This window comes from Podarcis muralis, chromosome 7 (assembly GCF_964188315.1).
Source record: "Podarcis muralis chromosome 7, rPodMur119.hap1.1, whole genome shotgun sequence".
Taxonomy (NCBI): domain Eukaryota; kingdom Metazoa; phylum Chordata; class Lepidosauria; order Squamata; family Lacertidae; genus Podarcis; species Podarcis muralis.
The window spans coordinates 41369335-41383836 of NC_135661.1; the positions used below are offsets into that span (position 1 = coordinate 41369335).

A 14502-nucleotide genomic window follows, 5' to 3' on the forward strand; every position below is an offset into this window, starting at 1 on the left:
ACAAATTGCCCCAGCACATTTTCTCACTCCACACAGAAATTTCAGCAAGAAGGAACTGCCCCTTACCAATATAGTAATAAGTAAAGCACATGGTCATCAGGTTCTTAGCAGGGCTGAAATCATCCATCTGGTAACACCTGAAAAAAAGGAAAGAATAAAGTTGCTGAAATATGAAGAAGAAACAGAGCAACACTCGGTGGTGATTAGTGTCCATGGGACTGAATGCAGGGAGTCCAACTGTGGGCAGAGCCAACTAATTCCAGTTTCCCCCCATTCTCTTCCGTGCTGCATTCTACAAGGGCAACACTGAGACTAAGGAGGAGGAAGCAGACTGCCAGGGCCACCCCCAGGATATATTGTAAACAGGAAGGCCGGCCAGTGGATGCTGGTTGAGGGCAGACGGAATTCAGTGGGGCAGTGCCCATTCTCCCTAATATTTATTCAATTCATTTATATTCCAAGGATCTCAAGGTGGTGTACATAGACCAGCCTTCGCTGCCAGAACTGAAGAACGGCCAGGTGGGTCTATACATGGCTTTTACGGAGAGCTGCATGGATCACAGCCATGTGCAAGTCATCTCCAGCTGCCCAAGTGGTGCAGTGGTTAGAGCAACCATCGCTACCATGATGCCCTCCAGATGTTTTGAGCTACGCCTCTCATCAGCCCCACCCAACTGTCCAAGGTGGCCTGCAGGGAGAGGTGGAGAAAGGAAGAATTCCACTTGCCAGCTGGATTCAGTTCCCCACCCCCTGCTGTAAAGGCAGAAGACCCTGTAGCCTCCATGCCGACACCTGCTGTTACTCACTCAAAGAGGACCACAGCAAAGGACTGCACCAGTCGATAGAAAGTCTGCTCCGAGACACACTTGGAATTGCAGCGCTGTGAGGAAACAGGGAAAGTCAAGAGTGTTAAGATTGGATACAGATGTACCTAGAAACAGATGTAGGGCTGCCGTTCTACTTTTTTTTGGCTGCGGAGGAAACAGCTCTGCTCCTCTGTTGTTGCACATACAGCCTCTGGATCAACAACCGTCTCCAGCCTAAGCTTTAAGGCAGGCCATCTGCTTTGCTTTCCATTTTTTCTCCCCTCTGAGTGCTTGTCATGTTTCGAAAGCTGCTCTCAGAAGGTGGCTTTGCAATTAAGACAAGAGCTGGCCAATCAGCCTGGTGGCCCAGCCTTGCTCTGAGAAGGGAGGAGGTAGCTTTGCCACTGATATAAGGTCTAGCCAATCAGGAAGTTGTGCAAATCCAGCTTCTGTTTGACGTGGAAAAAGTTTCACCCTATGCAGGGTTTTTAAAATGATGGTATGCAGAGGTGAGCAGATGAGACTCTTCCATGTAGGAATACAGCAATGCAATAAAGCAAAAGGTGACTCTGAAATGGCCTGGAATGCCCTGTACGAATATTCCACTAGGAATAGGGTCCACTATTTGATTGTGTGAACAGGTGTCAAGAGGCACACGCAAGCACAAAAAGCAAAGGGCCTCAAGAGTGCACAATCCACACCAGCCAGAGTTGCGTCCTGAACGACTCCTTACCTGAGCGCTCACGTATCTGGCAAACCATTCCCTGCCTTTTGCATTCTCCCCACTGCAGAGTTCTCCAAACTTGGCTTTCTCCTCTTGGTCAAATTCCTCTCTGGAATCACAAAGATACAAAACAAAACAAGTTGGCACTAAGTGTGATACAGAGGGCTGAGACTATAAGCTGGCAAGTCCCCAAAGCAAATCTCACTGCAGGCAAGAATTGTCAGGGGCCCTGGGCAAATCCCTGCCTGCTCTCAAGTGTCACCACTCTGCAATGTGGTAATAATAGTAATAAGCACAAAAACTAGGTGTTGTACTATAAGCCTTGACCAATGAGCTTGCTTTCTAATTTAGGAGCTTAGTGTCATTACTAGCCTACCTTGCAAGGCTGTCACAAGGAATACAGGAATATTTCATTTTTCACTTTCATTTCACTTTCATTTAAAAGTGAAATAGTTTCTGCACCTTCAAACACATAAGTAGCCACCTTCTACTGAGTCAGGCAATTGATCCCTCTAGCTCAGATCTGTCGACACTGACTGGCAGCAGTGGCATTCCCAGTCCTACCTGGAGATGCTAGGGATTGAAGCAGGGATGTTGTGTATGCAAAAAATATGCTTAGGTGTGCCTCACAATGATGGCAGATCAACATGCACAAGAGAAAGGACCGTTGGATTCTTTGTGCTTGTAAATCTGCCATTGTGCCTCACTCTTGATTGGGTTTGCGGCTGCCTATGAAATCCATCCTTCACACAAATTTTATCTGATTTTGTATGTGCAGAGCATCACTGCCCTCCTTTTTGTTGTTGTTGTTGTTGCCCCGTTTGCTCTTTTTCTTCTGGTTTCTCCTTTATGTTACGACTTGCAACAAAACTGGGAGAAATGCAGCGGTTTCCTGTTGAATTGTGGTTTTGCCTTCAGCCACCAGGTGGCACTAAACTCGTTTCGAACAATGTACTAAATGGAGGGGGAGGCAGAACTTTAGAGGAGGAAGAAAAAAGGACGTAATGAAAAGTGAACTTGGGGTAGGGGAAATAAATTCAAGTAAACTGCTTCAGCTCTTACCAGTCCGAAAGTGCACCAATATTCTTTATCAGGAGTCAACGGGGAATTAACACATGTTAATAAATCATCCTTTTGAGCAGGACTAGGGGACCCCTCAAAGTCTCCCCAGGCCACACCATTTCTCCCCTCACCGGCTCTGCTTTGCACCTTCCCTGAGTGTTTTTGCCAGGCTGGATTTTGTCCGTGAACTCTGCTGATGCCTCTTGCTTCCATGGATGGCGGGTAGGGAGGGGTGCATGAATTTGTGCAGAGACTAACCTAGTACACAATCCCCCTGCCCACTTTTACCCTCCACTCACGCCTGCCCCTGGCATGCAGCCCCCAGCAGATTGCCCAGAAGGGAATATGACCCTTGGGTTGAAAAGGGTTATGCGCCCTCCCCAAGCTTACTTATTTATTTTTATTAAATGTGTACCAAGACTAACAAAGAATTTGAGGCTTTTGATTTCGAGCATGGCCATTCTTCTCTTTTTGCATGCAGGGGGCAGGCCACCTCGCCAAGCGGCAACATTCAACTGTGAATGGAGATTATGCAAGCTGCCAGTGTCAGCTTTGCACAAGAACATTCCTTCTGGGGTAGGATCCCCAAACTGGCCACGCAGCAGAGCAGGGGGGGAGCAAACGGAAAGGCACTTGCCCCCAGTGTTGACATTCAAATCGTTTTAATTTGGGCCAGGGTGAGTCACGGCAGATTTGCTAAATTGCTTAAATTAAGTGGAATTGTTTAAAAGCGCGCACACACACACACACACACACACACACACACACAGAGTCAACATCAGCTGCAGCAGCTGAAGCCTCCACTCTGCATCTGGGTGATGCAGCCCCAAAGTCCCCAGGCAGCAATTGTTAAGTCGAGAGAGAAGCATGACTCAGTGGGAGAGATGTGTCACAGCCAGCCAACATTTCTTTTCAACGGGAACACAGAGCGGGGAAGGGGGCTTGCTGCACCCGGGGGGGGGGGGAGGAGTGAAGGATCCAGCACCAAGCTGTCTCTCCCCCCCCCCCTCTTTCTGCAAAGCGAATGCAAGGAAAGAAATTCAGGTTCCTGGCCTCACTACCAAACATTTGCCCACCAGCACCCTCTGGGGTGCATTGGATTGAACCCTGAGTTAGTCCTACACAGAGGAGAGCCATTAAAAAATAAGAGACACAACTAACATTGATTGATTAATTTACGTAGGTCTACTCTGACTGGATAGAATACTGGCTGTTTATTTCCATCTTACAAGTTGGAAACTGGTGCCATCGTAGAAAAACCTGGTACTTTAGCCAGCAAATGAAGTCTTTGAGGGGGTGAATCTGGGGAAATGGGGAATGGTTGCCTAGATTACATTCAAGGTTGCTCTGGATTGGTCTGAGCAACGTAAAGCCAGCTCAAAGAAGCTCTACGGCAGCCTTCCCCAACATGGTGCCTCTTGAGATGTTTTGGACTGCAATTCCCAGCATCCCTGAACAATGGTCACGCTGGCTGGGGCTGATGGGAGTTGCAGTGTAAAAAAAGAACTGGGGACCTCCTGCAGGGAGAGAGTTGGCCGACGATCCCACAATCCCAGCATGCACTTGCTCACAGCATCTTGCTGCTCAAACACTCACCCTCCCGTGAAGATCTTCTCTACGTACTGCCTGATGAACTCCCGCTGCTCTGCTGTCACTTCGTCCTTGGCGGACTCTGTGCTCTGGTTAGATGAGTAGGACTCCGAGGAGGAGCGGCGGTGGTTGTTCCAACTGTGATGGGTGGGCGAGTCCGTCGTGTCGTTCTCGCTGTCGGCAGATTCCGTCGCGTCGCTCTCTTCCGCCACTGTGGCCGTGTTGCCCGCCAGGTGATCCAGCAGCCCGTTGCCATTGGTGGAGGGAGGGGCGGCAGGGACGGATTCGGAGGTGTCGGTGGTGGAAGGTTCGGAGTCAAAGTCAATGAGGTTCCCCACAGGGACATCCATGGCCTCCATGGCTCAAGGGGCCTAATACCATGGATCGGGTGCGGAGGGTGTGGCTCAATTTCCCTATCAGGGAAATGTGAAGGCCATTGGGAGATGAGCAGGAAAATACAGAGCCTGTGATTGGTCCACTTCCAACCAAAGCCTACTCCTTATCCTAGGCTCTTTCAAGGCATCTGAAAAAAAGCAAACACAGAGCAACTCATTATCAATAATTATTAAACTCTGCTTATCAACAATAATCTCAGCAGCAAGAGCCACGCGTTGTAATTCCACAACAAAATTTGGCAACCCCTGCCACGTATTTTGACTTACTATTTCAGACAAGGACTTCCAAGGCGGCCCAGGGAAAGAATGAATAGGGCATTTGGCCACTTGGTGAACACTTAAATTAAGAGTTAAGTTTAATGCAGATTGAAACTTCCCTCCCAGGGCTGGCAAATGTCATTTGTTTAATGCAATTAAGTATGGAGACAGAACGAACTTTTATGGAGTGCTTAGGAGCAAAGCAGCCTCTTTAAAACAGTCTCTCTTGATTAGAATCCATTGAACCACTTATAGGCATATGCTTTTTAAAAAAGGGGGGAGATGACTGCAATTATACAGAAATACTTTTTTGTTTTTTGTTTCTGAAGGCACGCATCCAAGATTGCGTTGCACTTACTAAAACAGCATTTCCCCGCATAAGCTGCAGTCTGAGCTTGCAAAAGCTTTCCCATCTCCCCAGACCCAATAGTCTTGATCAATAGGCTCCCGAGTAGATCCCATTTCCCAAACCATGTAAAATTTTGCAGGCTTTAAAGTCCTGCACATGCTTTCCTTTGTCAAAAATTCTGAAGGCCAAGCTTTGCAGCAATTCAAGGCCTGAGACCATTTTTGCGTGGAGCTCTGCGTGATTAAAGATGCAGAGGTTCTGAGTCAAGGTCAAAACACTAGAGTTCGGGTGGTCATCCTCTGGCCCAAGGCCCAGCAGGGTTTACAACTTAGCCCACGAGTCCTTTTTCTTAAAACCATGCCCACCTCTGAATCAGCTGATGCCACTCCAATGGGCATGTGGGTGGCATTCAATTCTGCACTGGCTCTGCACAACAGTTCCCTATAGCAGGTTAAATCCCCCCATTAGCTAATGTTTGAGGTTTGTGTGATTTTAAGGTTAATTCCTGCTCAGTTTTGCAGGATTCAGAGCAAATTCCTTCCTGACGAGGAAGGGCTTTTGCAAGCTTAAAAAAGGGCTTTTCCTCTGTTTCAGCAAGCACTCTAGGACTCAAATTGCCAAATCACCTGACGCCCTTGTGACACCAGGTGAATGACATGTGAGCAACCCCACCCTCCTGTCAAATTTGGCCCATGAGGCCGATCCTAATAAGGAACTGCTCCACAGAGCCAAAATGCCCCCCATCCCAACACCAGTACCTCATGCTGGCTCTATAGAGACACATAAATAAAATGCTGCCATATTATTTTCATAAAATGACTAGAAGTTGCAAAAATGAAACTGTCTTACTTCATAAATCCCCTTTCAAGGTGTCCTTCACAGCTGCTCCCCCTCCTCCCCTTGCAAACTGCACTTAGTTAATTAGGGTGCAACTGAATCAGTTCAGTGCTTATAAGAATGTTTAAAGAATGAGTCTGCAAGACTGCAGGAGAAGTGCCAAGTTTAGTTTCAGGATCTATGAAAGACAAAGTTCTGCTCTGGATGCATCAAATTGTAGCACAGTGAGCCTTCTGTCTTTCGGCACTCAGGCCAGATAGCCGAGAGGGGTTCTTGGTGGCTCCTCCAGCAGATTGGCCAGACCTTAAGCATCAACACCTTGAGCTAAGCAAAGAGTTAACAGGTTGGACTGTACTTTAGATGGAATCAACTTTATTCCTATGCTAAGGGGGGGGGGGGGAGAGAGAGAGAGAGTCTTTTTACTTGTTACTTGGACCTTGTTATGCTTGGAACAAACACTGCCAAAAAATAAATAAAAATACTGCAGGAGCTGTCCAGAGTGCTGTTAAGGCTCTCCACTTCTCCAATTATTTTGATATACTCTGGCTTTCCACTCTTGTGCCAAGGATCTCAGAGCAGATGTGGGGAACTAGGTGGAGAACAAAGAGACGAGTGTGTAAATTAGTGGGGGGGGGGGAGTGTTGAAATCTCTGGCTTTTGCATAGCAAGATTGTAGCCTATTTTAGTTTATTTTTACATTTAGATCCCACCTTTGCTCCAAGGAGCTCAAGGCAGCATACATGGTTCTCCTCCATCTCCATTTCATCCTATCAACAACCCTGTGAGGTAGGTTAGGCCAAGAGACTGATTGGCCCAAGGCACATTTCACTGCTGAGTGGGGATCTGAGCCCTGGTCACCCAGTTCCTAGTCCAACACACTAAGCACTACACCGCGCTGGCCTTCTGTACCGAGGTGAGTGCCATGCCCATTGCTCTGCTCATTTATACCTCAGGGCCCTGCCCACCCCTGGCATATGTCCCCACTCCCCCAAAAGGAAGCCCCCAAGGGAATGTGTCCCTCTCCATCCCTGTTCTATTGGCTCAGCAGCAATCCTGGCCCACATCCATTGCAAAACCAACCCCCTGTATGCCTGCTCTCCCAAACTGCATCAGCTGATCCCAAAACTTCAAACAACAGTGAGATGTTTCCACATTCTTCCAACAAATGGTCTGATTTATTTTATTTATTTCACAAAATTTATATGCTGCTTGACTGTTAACCCCCCCAAAAAATAAAACCTCAAATTAGATTACAAAAAGAATAAAACAAAGAAATTATAAGTAAAAACAAATTAAAAACAACTATTTTAAACATGCAAAAGTAATTAAAACAAACAATAAGCTAAGAACTTGATTAAAACACATGTAAACATCTTACATATCTGGACAGACTTGCCTAAATGCAGGCACTGAAAAGGGCATAGTGAAGATGCCTGCCTGGTATCAATAGGCAGGGAGTTCCAAAGTGTAGGTGCAGCCACATTAAAACATTGGGGTTTTTTAACAAATGAGGAACAAGTATTATGTGGCACTGCGCTAGTTCTGCAGATCAAAGAGGTTCAGGTGAGAATATCTATGGGGTTAGATGACCTGGCAGGCGAGTCTTAAAATGTACCTTATACCTAAGGTAGCAAAGCAATTTACAACAAAATCCAGAGTCACACATTTCTTCATGACAGCAACAGCAGCTTTCCAAAATGGTAACCGGAAGACAGCTTTGAGCAGCTGAAATAATTAAAACAGGCGGCCCCCTCCGTAATCAGCTAATTGACTGCATATCTGGGGTTAAGGACACAGAGCCCAACCAAGACTGACACCGAATTAGCCCAGGTAGTTAAGGAAAATACCAGCTGAATCTCTGGATGTTTTCCAGGAAAGGGCAGAAGCTGATCAATGCCTGCAAGGAAGCTGCATCTTCTTAACAGAGCAATGAGAACCTGCCACCCACGGCAGAGTTTCTTAACATCAAACACAATGTGAAAAAACCGCAATGGCTCCAACCACTACCAGTTTCTGTACTAAGGATTTGAAAACTTGCTGACCCAGCTGCAGGGTTCCAGAGTGATCAGCCATGGCATTAAGCGTGGCGCCAAACCAGCAGAAACACAATCTTTATGGAGACGTCAAGGGATTAGTAAAGGAATTCAATAAACCTTTTTAAACCATGACTTAAAACACAAAAATTCCTCCTCTCAAGTCTAAATTCTGCAATTCAAATTAACAAGCAAGCATGTTTTGCATAATTTATTTTGCAGATCATTAGGCCGTGGCAGCTGCCTCCTTCCTCCCCCTTGCAAGATTCCAGCAAATTTTGCTCAACACTTTGAAGCTGGATTCTGCAGCCTTGAGAACTAAATACTTGATTTGTTTTTGTGCACGGGGTGTTAAAATAAAGGCTGTACATCTATTAAAGAGGAATTCAGGGGTCCAGTACAGAATCCCATTTTTCACAGGGTAACCCCAAAATGAATGCAGCTTTGTCAATGTCCCATCACAGCCTCACCAGTTTGCCAAAAATATGCATGTCAGAGGGAAAGGGATATGCTAGAACCTTTCCTCCTAATGTGTTACCTTTCTACGTGCAGGAAATATTTCTTTATGAAGATCAGCATTCAACCAAATGCGATCCTGCCTGCAGTCTGAAGTCGCATGGTCCAAACCCAACCATTCATATATTGCCTGTGAGACCCAAAAGCTACACCACGATTGCTTACAGTCTGCCTCACTTCTTCTCCCCTCTACAGTAAACTCAGTAAATGTATAAGAAGAGCCTACTGGATCAGGCCAATGGGCCCATCTGGTCCAGCATCCTAATCTCATAATGGCCAACCAGTATGTAGGCACTAAATTTTCCTTGTAAATTTTGGACTTCTACCATAGTCACTCCCCTGGTCGCCTGTAGCGAGTCAAAACTGCTTGTAGATGAGGAAGCTTTACAGAAATGGGTGGTCCTTGTTTTACTTAGCCCCACAATGACTCACATAGGCATGCATGAGAAGGCAGGCCAGTTACTCTTAGTATTTAAGTACAGTTGCCTTCCCTACCCTGCAGTGCTGGCGGGTTGATGGGAGTTGTACCTCAAAACCCCTGGAGGGTGCCAGGTTGGAAAGGCTGCTTCTTTTTTGGGTAGAATGTTTCATAATAAAATGACACTGTTCAACAAACCCTGTAGGGTGTTACATGCATACACCTGTCTCATATGAGAAAGAAAACAAAGCGGGGACACTGTCAAATAACTAAATAATTGAATGCACGTTTAAAGCTTTAACTGTCTGTGACATAGCCTCTCCCTGTGTGAGCGGCTGGAGGCCTGACATAGCATAGCACCTGTTTATATAGAAAATGATTGTGTTCAGTTTGGCCTGTAACAACCATTCTGTGTTGCATTAGATTCTTGGAAAGACCGACATCCCAAACTTTGCTGGTCCCATAAGGGGCAGAACAAGATTTGAGTTCAGTGAATGACCAATATTAGAGATAACACCAAAAAGCCTTTTCCAAAACCCAGTAATCCAACCTGCAGAGCTGGCTGGGGCTGATGGAAGTTCTAGTTCAGAACTCCTGGAGGGTCCAAGGTTGGGTTCTTTAGAGGCTCCCCATCTCAGTCCCTGGCTTGGGCAGTGACTTTTGTCTCGATCCTCCTGGCTGCAGGATTTTTCCTCTCTCTCTTTCTCCACTTCCCAGCTTTGTTAAACCTTGAGTTACAGAAGACCCTGCTGCAAGGAGGGAAGGCGACAGGGCAGAAAAGAGTGAGATGGGACTCTGTATCACAAGCACAACAGCTGCAATTTAAGCTGTCTCTCTTCCTTCACAAGCTGTATTTAAATGGGTCTTTTCTCCCATCCTCTTTCCCCAAGATGGCAACTTCAAAAAGAATGCCAGGCATCCTAAGCAGAACGAATGGCCTCCGTTCAGCTCTGTGTGCGCAATGTGCATAATTATGCTGTCAAAAAACCCGGAAGCACATTTGTGCCCTACATGGCAATAACAAGGGAGCCAAGCTAACCGACTGGTGCATGCAGGCAGAAGTGGTAACCTCAATGTTGATAGATTCAGGACTGCCAACAGAAAGTACACAGTTGCATGGTAAAAGCATGGAATTTGCTCCCATTAGAGGTAGTGATGTCCACCAACTTGGATGACTTTAAAAGAGAATTAGAATAATTCGTGGAGGAGGAGGATTTCAATGGCTACTGGCATGATGGCTATGTTCTATCTCCATTGTTGAAAGCAGCTGCTGGGAATCACAAGAATGCTGTTGCACAACTGAGTCCTGCTTGCAGGTTTCCTGCTGGTGCATCTGGTTGACCACTATGAGAACAGGATCCTGGACTAGATGGGGCTTTGACCTGATCCAGCTGCCAAACTCTTCTTATGTTCTTAGCATTCTTCAGAATGAGCTGGCTGATTGGCCGACAGTGGACAGAGGGACCTCTGCAAGAGAACGTGTCCCCAAATAATCCTTGCTATGACTTTATCCACCCTGTTACACCCTGCTAAATTCATGGGGGGGGGGACTTTGCCCCGGAAAGCTTCTAACTTTAAACTTCTCACGTTCACAGCTCTGTCATCAGCAGATGCTCAATATAGACGGGTGCCAAATGAAAGCTGAAACACTGCAGGGTGAAGAGCAGCTTTAAGAATGATCTAATCCAAAAGGGCGGCTGATATGCCCAAGTCGGAAATGTACACAATGTGCAGCTGAGAGGCTCGGATTTGGGCCTCGCCTCTCCAACAGGCCAATTTACTCACTATGGCTGCTTACACAGCATGTATTTCACATTCTCTACCCCACCCCTAGAATCCAGTGAACTGTAGTTTTAAGGGTGCTGGGAACTGTAGCTCCATGAAGGGCAAATTATAATTCCCATGACTCTGGGTGGGTTTGGGGAATGTGCCTTAAACATATGGTGTGTGCACAACCTATGACTCAAAGACAGGGAATCTGTAGCTCTGAAGATGTCATTGGACTGCAGCTCCCATTGTCCCTGACCATCACCCATGCTGGCATGATGAGAGTTGTAGTCCAACAACATCTGGGAAGGTCACAGATCCTTAATGTCAGCCCAGGAGGGGAATGGAGAAAAAGAATTTGTTTCCAGAATCCAGGAGTGAAAAGCAAGATCTGATTTCCACAAGGCCTAACAAGCCTGCACTTCACCGTCTCTTACATATATGGAGAAGTGCCCAAAGACCCAAACTATTCCCTTCCTAACGCCCACCCTTCCCTTCTACCTAATTTTTTGCTGCTCACCAGTGGTTTTGCCGCAGGTGCTCCTGCTCCTGTGGCACTTGCAGCTGCTTGCCGTAAAAAGAGCAAGCCTGCCTTAAGAACCAAAAATTATTCCCTCCCTAAGTCAACTGCAATATATTATTTTCCCAGCTGGGCTCCGGCCTCTCACCTCCCTCCGCTTGGCAGGCCCTATATTACCACCAGCACTCTCCCTTTCTCTGTGATGTGTCCTCATTACATATAATTGCACCCCTTCCTGTGGAACGAGGGGCCGAGCAGCAGCAGCACTGCAAAGATTCAACACAGCAGCTGCTAGCTCCAGGGAACCTGTTATTTGCTTCTGACAGGATGTGAGCCCTCCTTCAACTTGCAAAGCCATGAAGATGAATCCAGCAGTTTCAGCAGGTGATGAACCAAGCATGTCAAAACAGCACTTTCTCCCACAGCCCTAAGAAGCACCCCATGCAAAACACTTGAGCCCTGAAACTCCATTCTCTCGTACAGCCAGTGTGCTTTTGTTTAATTGGTATTAATAGCTTTTGTTGCATCTTCCAAACAAACAAACAAACAAACAAATACCATATATTCAAACAATAATACAGCCAGCATGCTTGACTGAACAGGGCGTGGAGGAAAAGGAGAATGAAGTGCAATTAAGACACATCCGTCAAGGAATTTCAGTTCCTAAAAAATCCCAAAAGAGCATCCCAGCCCCCCACAATTCTCCAGAAAACACAGGCCATCTCAAAGACCCTGGAAAGTGAATCAGCCAGTGGAAATCAATCCCTGCACCATGAATTACGGTGGCAAAATAGACAATAAACTCAAATAAAAAGACAGTAAGTATTTGCAAAGAAGGTAAAAGTGAGGATGATATATAATACAGAAGAACTGGGGAAGAAAGAAAGGGAAGAATAATAAAAGGGTAAATAAAACCTGAAGCAGATTTGGGAGAAGGAGTTCACACAAATTCTGTACATCATCAATGGAATACTTTAGTTTGCATAAAACACTCTCATTTGGTCTATAATCACGGAGCTTTAGATACCAAGGTGCTGATAAGGAATGCAAGAGTTACTGAGGCACAATTTCTTCAATTGGCAAAAACAGGACAAAGCCTGTGAAGGAGACCTCTGCATACAGAGCACTGCAAGTATTGCAGAAAGCTAGTCATCTTCCATTTAATCAGCTTTCCATAATAACTGCAGGCACAGCCGCCTTGCACATCTCTGAAATCTCCAACACCTACAAAAGGCAGCAGGAATGAAATTCACACAGCCTGAAGCCCAAGACATGTGTCCTGAATTAAGCACCCCTTGCAGCTTTACGAGAACTTAAAAAGCACAGCACAAACCTCCCGTTATCTTGCACAACAGCCCTACGCAGTAAAGACCGACAAGATTACCTGCTCATCCACTCGCTGTCAGAAAAAGACTCAGAAGATGTGTGTTCATGCACACACACAAATAAAAGTCACTTGAACTTCAGTTGAGACAAGGAAGGAGGGAAAGAGGAGGAGAATTTCAGTGCAGCTCACTGAGAAACTCAACCATCACCATCCATTTGTCGCTGGAGTGTGGTGCACATCGCAGTCCTTGTGCACCTTATTGCCAAGGGAGCCACACGCACACCCACACACGCCCTCCCCAGTCCCAATAGGTCAGCTGTTTCCCCCGCCTCTTATGATCTCCAATGAGCCAGCAGTGCATGGCCAATGGACTGCCTGGGGATGGCAGGAGACAGTGCTCAGCCTCTCTTTAGTGGCAAGATCAATGCTCAGGGGTTTCTCCCAGCCACTACCTCCACAACCTCCCCCCCCCCTTTTTTTTTTGCAGGAGATACTTTACAACAGTTCCTCTGAATGCACTCAGTTGTGTTGCCGGCAAATACATCTCTATCCTCCTTTGGAGCAAAGGACCACTTTGCAAGAGTCTCCAGGCAGTTTGCTCCTGCGCAGATCAATGGAGCGAGGCAGATGCATTGCTAACTCTAAAATAAGCCAGTGGGTGAGCTGCCTTTCCTGGCTTTTGGCTGCACGGCCCATTTCTGCCACATAACTCTAAAACATAAAAGGGCTATCCTCAAGAGGCAAATCTTTTTATGGTGAAGGGAAACGGGGAGTAATATAAACTCTTATGTTCCTGCAATACGGTGAAAAAATTCAGATATGGGAGACCTTGACCAGTCTTCATTGTGGCCAAGGACTCAACATGTGAGGTTGGGCAAGTCTCAGCCTCAGTTTCCCATCTGCAAAATGGATGAATCTGTCCAATTTCAATTCCTCACAGTTTTTCATTTTTCACAGTCTTAGGTTAAACCCATCACATTTCCACATCAATTTGCAGTTTTTCTGGGGAGGGCGGGGGTAGTCCTAAAAAAAATATACTAGCATTTTAGTGCTCATTTGTTCTGATACCTGTCAGGGCTCCTTTACCTCTACCCTTTTAAGACATTTGTATATGCGATTCTTTCTAACAGACAGAATATTGCAAGTAATTTCCACTAATACTATACAATACATTTTTGTACAGTATTTTAAAATATATATATCATATTCTATTCAGACTTCCCCCATAAACACACATTTCTTTACACATTTGTTTGGCTGGAAAACAGCATGCACTGCAAAATTTGGAGAAATGCAAAGTTTGAAGGACAGGTGCCTTTCGGTTCACCTATTATTATTATTGGAAATGCAAATTAGGTAGGCTTAGCAAAATGTGAACTAAACTGAATTTCTCCCTATTTCCTAGAGAATAGTGGCCTACCATACAGGAATGTTATGAGCTGAGCATAAGAAATACAGGGCGAGTCTTTTAAAAGAGGCCCCGTGGAACATGTGTACTCTGTATCCATGGGGCCTCTTTTAAAGGACTCACCCTGTATTAATGTGTACGCCAGAACATATGACCACATGTGCAATACTGAAATGCCAGCCAAGACAGAAAGCACTCCTACCCTTAGGGGTTTAGTGATTTCTGTCATGTCCTGTCTTTGCTGCAACCAGTGGTGTTTCCATTCCGCTACAGTTCAGCTTCTGCCAAAACCTATGTGATTCACTTTGCTATCTGCTACGGTTGAAATGAAAGTAGTTAATTATGTAATTAGTTACAGCTTAATTTCATGAATGTTAAATGTCCAAAACAATGCAGAAAACATTGTTTAAGGGACGCTAATCAAATTAGCAGTGGGGATAGCTGGGATAGTAAACTGGCAGCTGGGATAGCTCAGTCAGTACAGCATGAGAC

The 14502-nt window shown here is 45.9% G+C and overlaps 1 protein-coding gene across 8 annotated transcripts in view; it reads right to left on the minus strand.

The window, feature by feature from the left end:
- KIAA0513 (KIAA0513 ortholog) overlaps positions 1–14502 on the minus strand; it is a 45700-nt gene that overhangs the window by 10183 nt on the left and 21015 nt on the right. For 6 of the 8 annotated variants that reach the window (XM_028740028.2, XM_028740034.2, XM_028740029.2 and 3 more), the window contains exons 2-5: positions 4189–4705; positions 1540–1639; positions 807–880; positions 67–137 (exon numbers count right to left, since the gene is read on the minus strand). In XM_028740028.2, the coding sequence (XP_028595861.2) occupies positions 67–137; positions 807–880; positions 1540–1639; positions 4189–4541 (598 nt within the window). In that variant the 5' untranslated portion in view covers positions 4542–4705. Of the gene's footprint in view, positions 1–66; positions 138–806; positions 881–1539; positions 1640–4188; positions 4706–9538; positions 9692–12659; positions 12835–14502 lie in introns of those variants that run through there. The other 2 variants (XM_028740031.2, XM_028740033.2) reach the window with 2 other exon arrangements.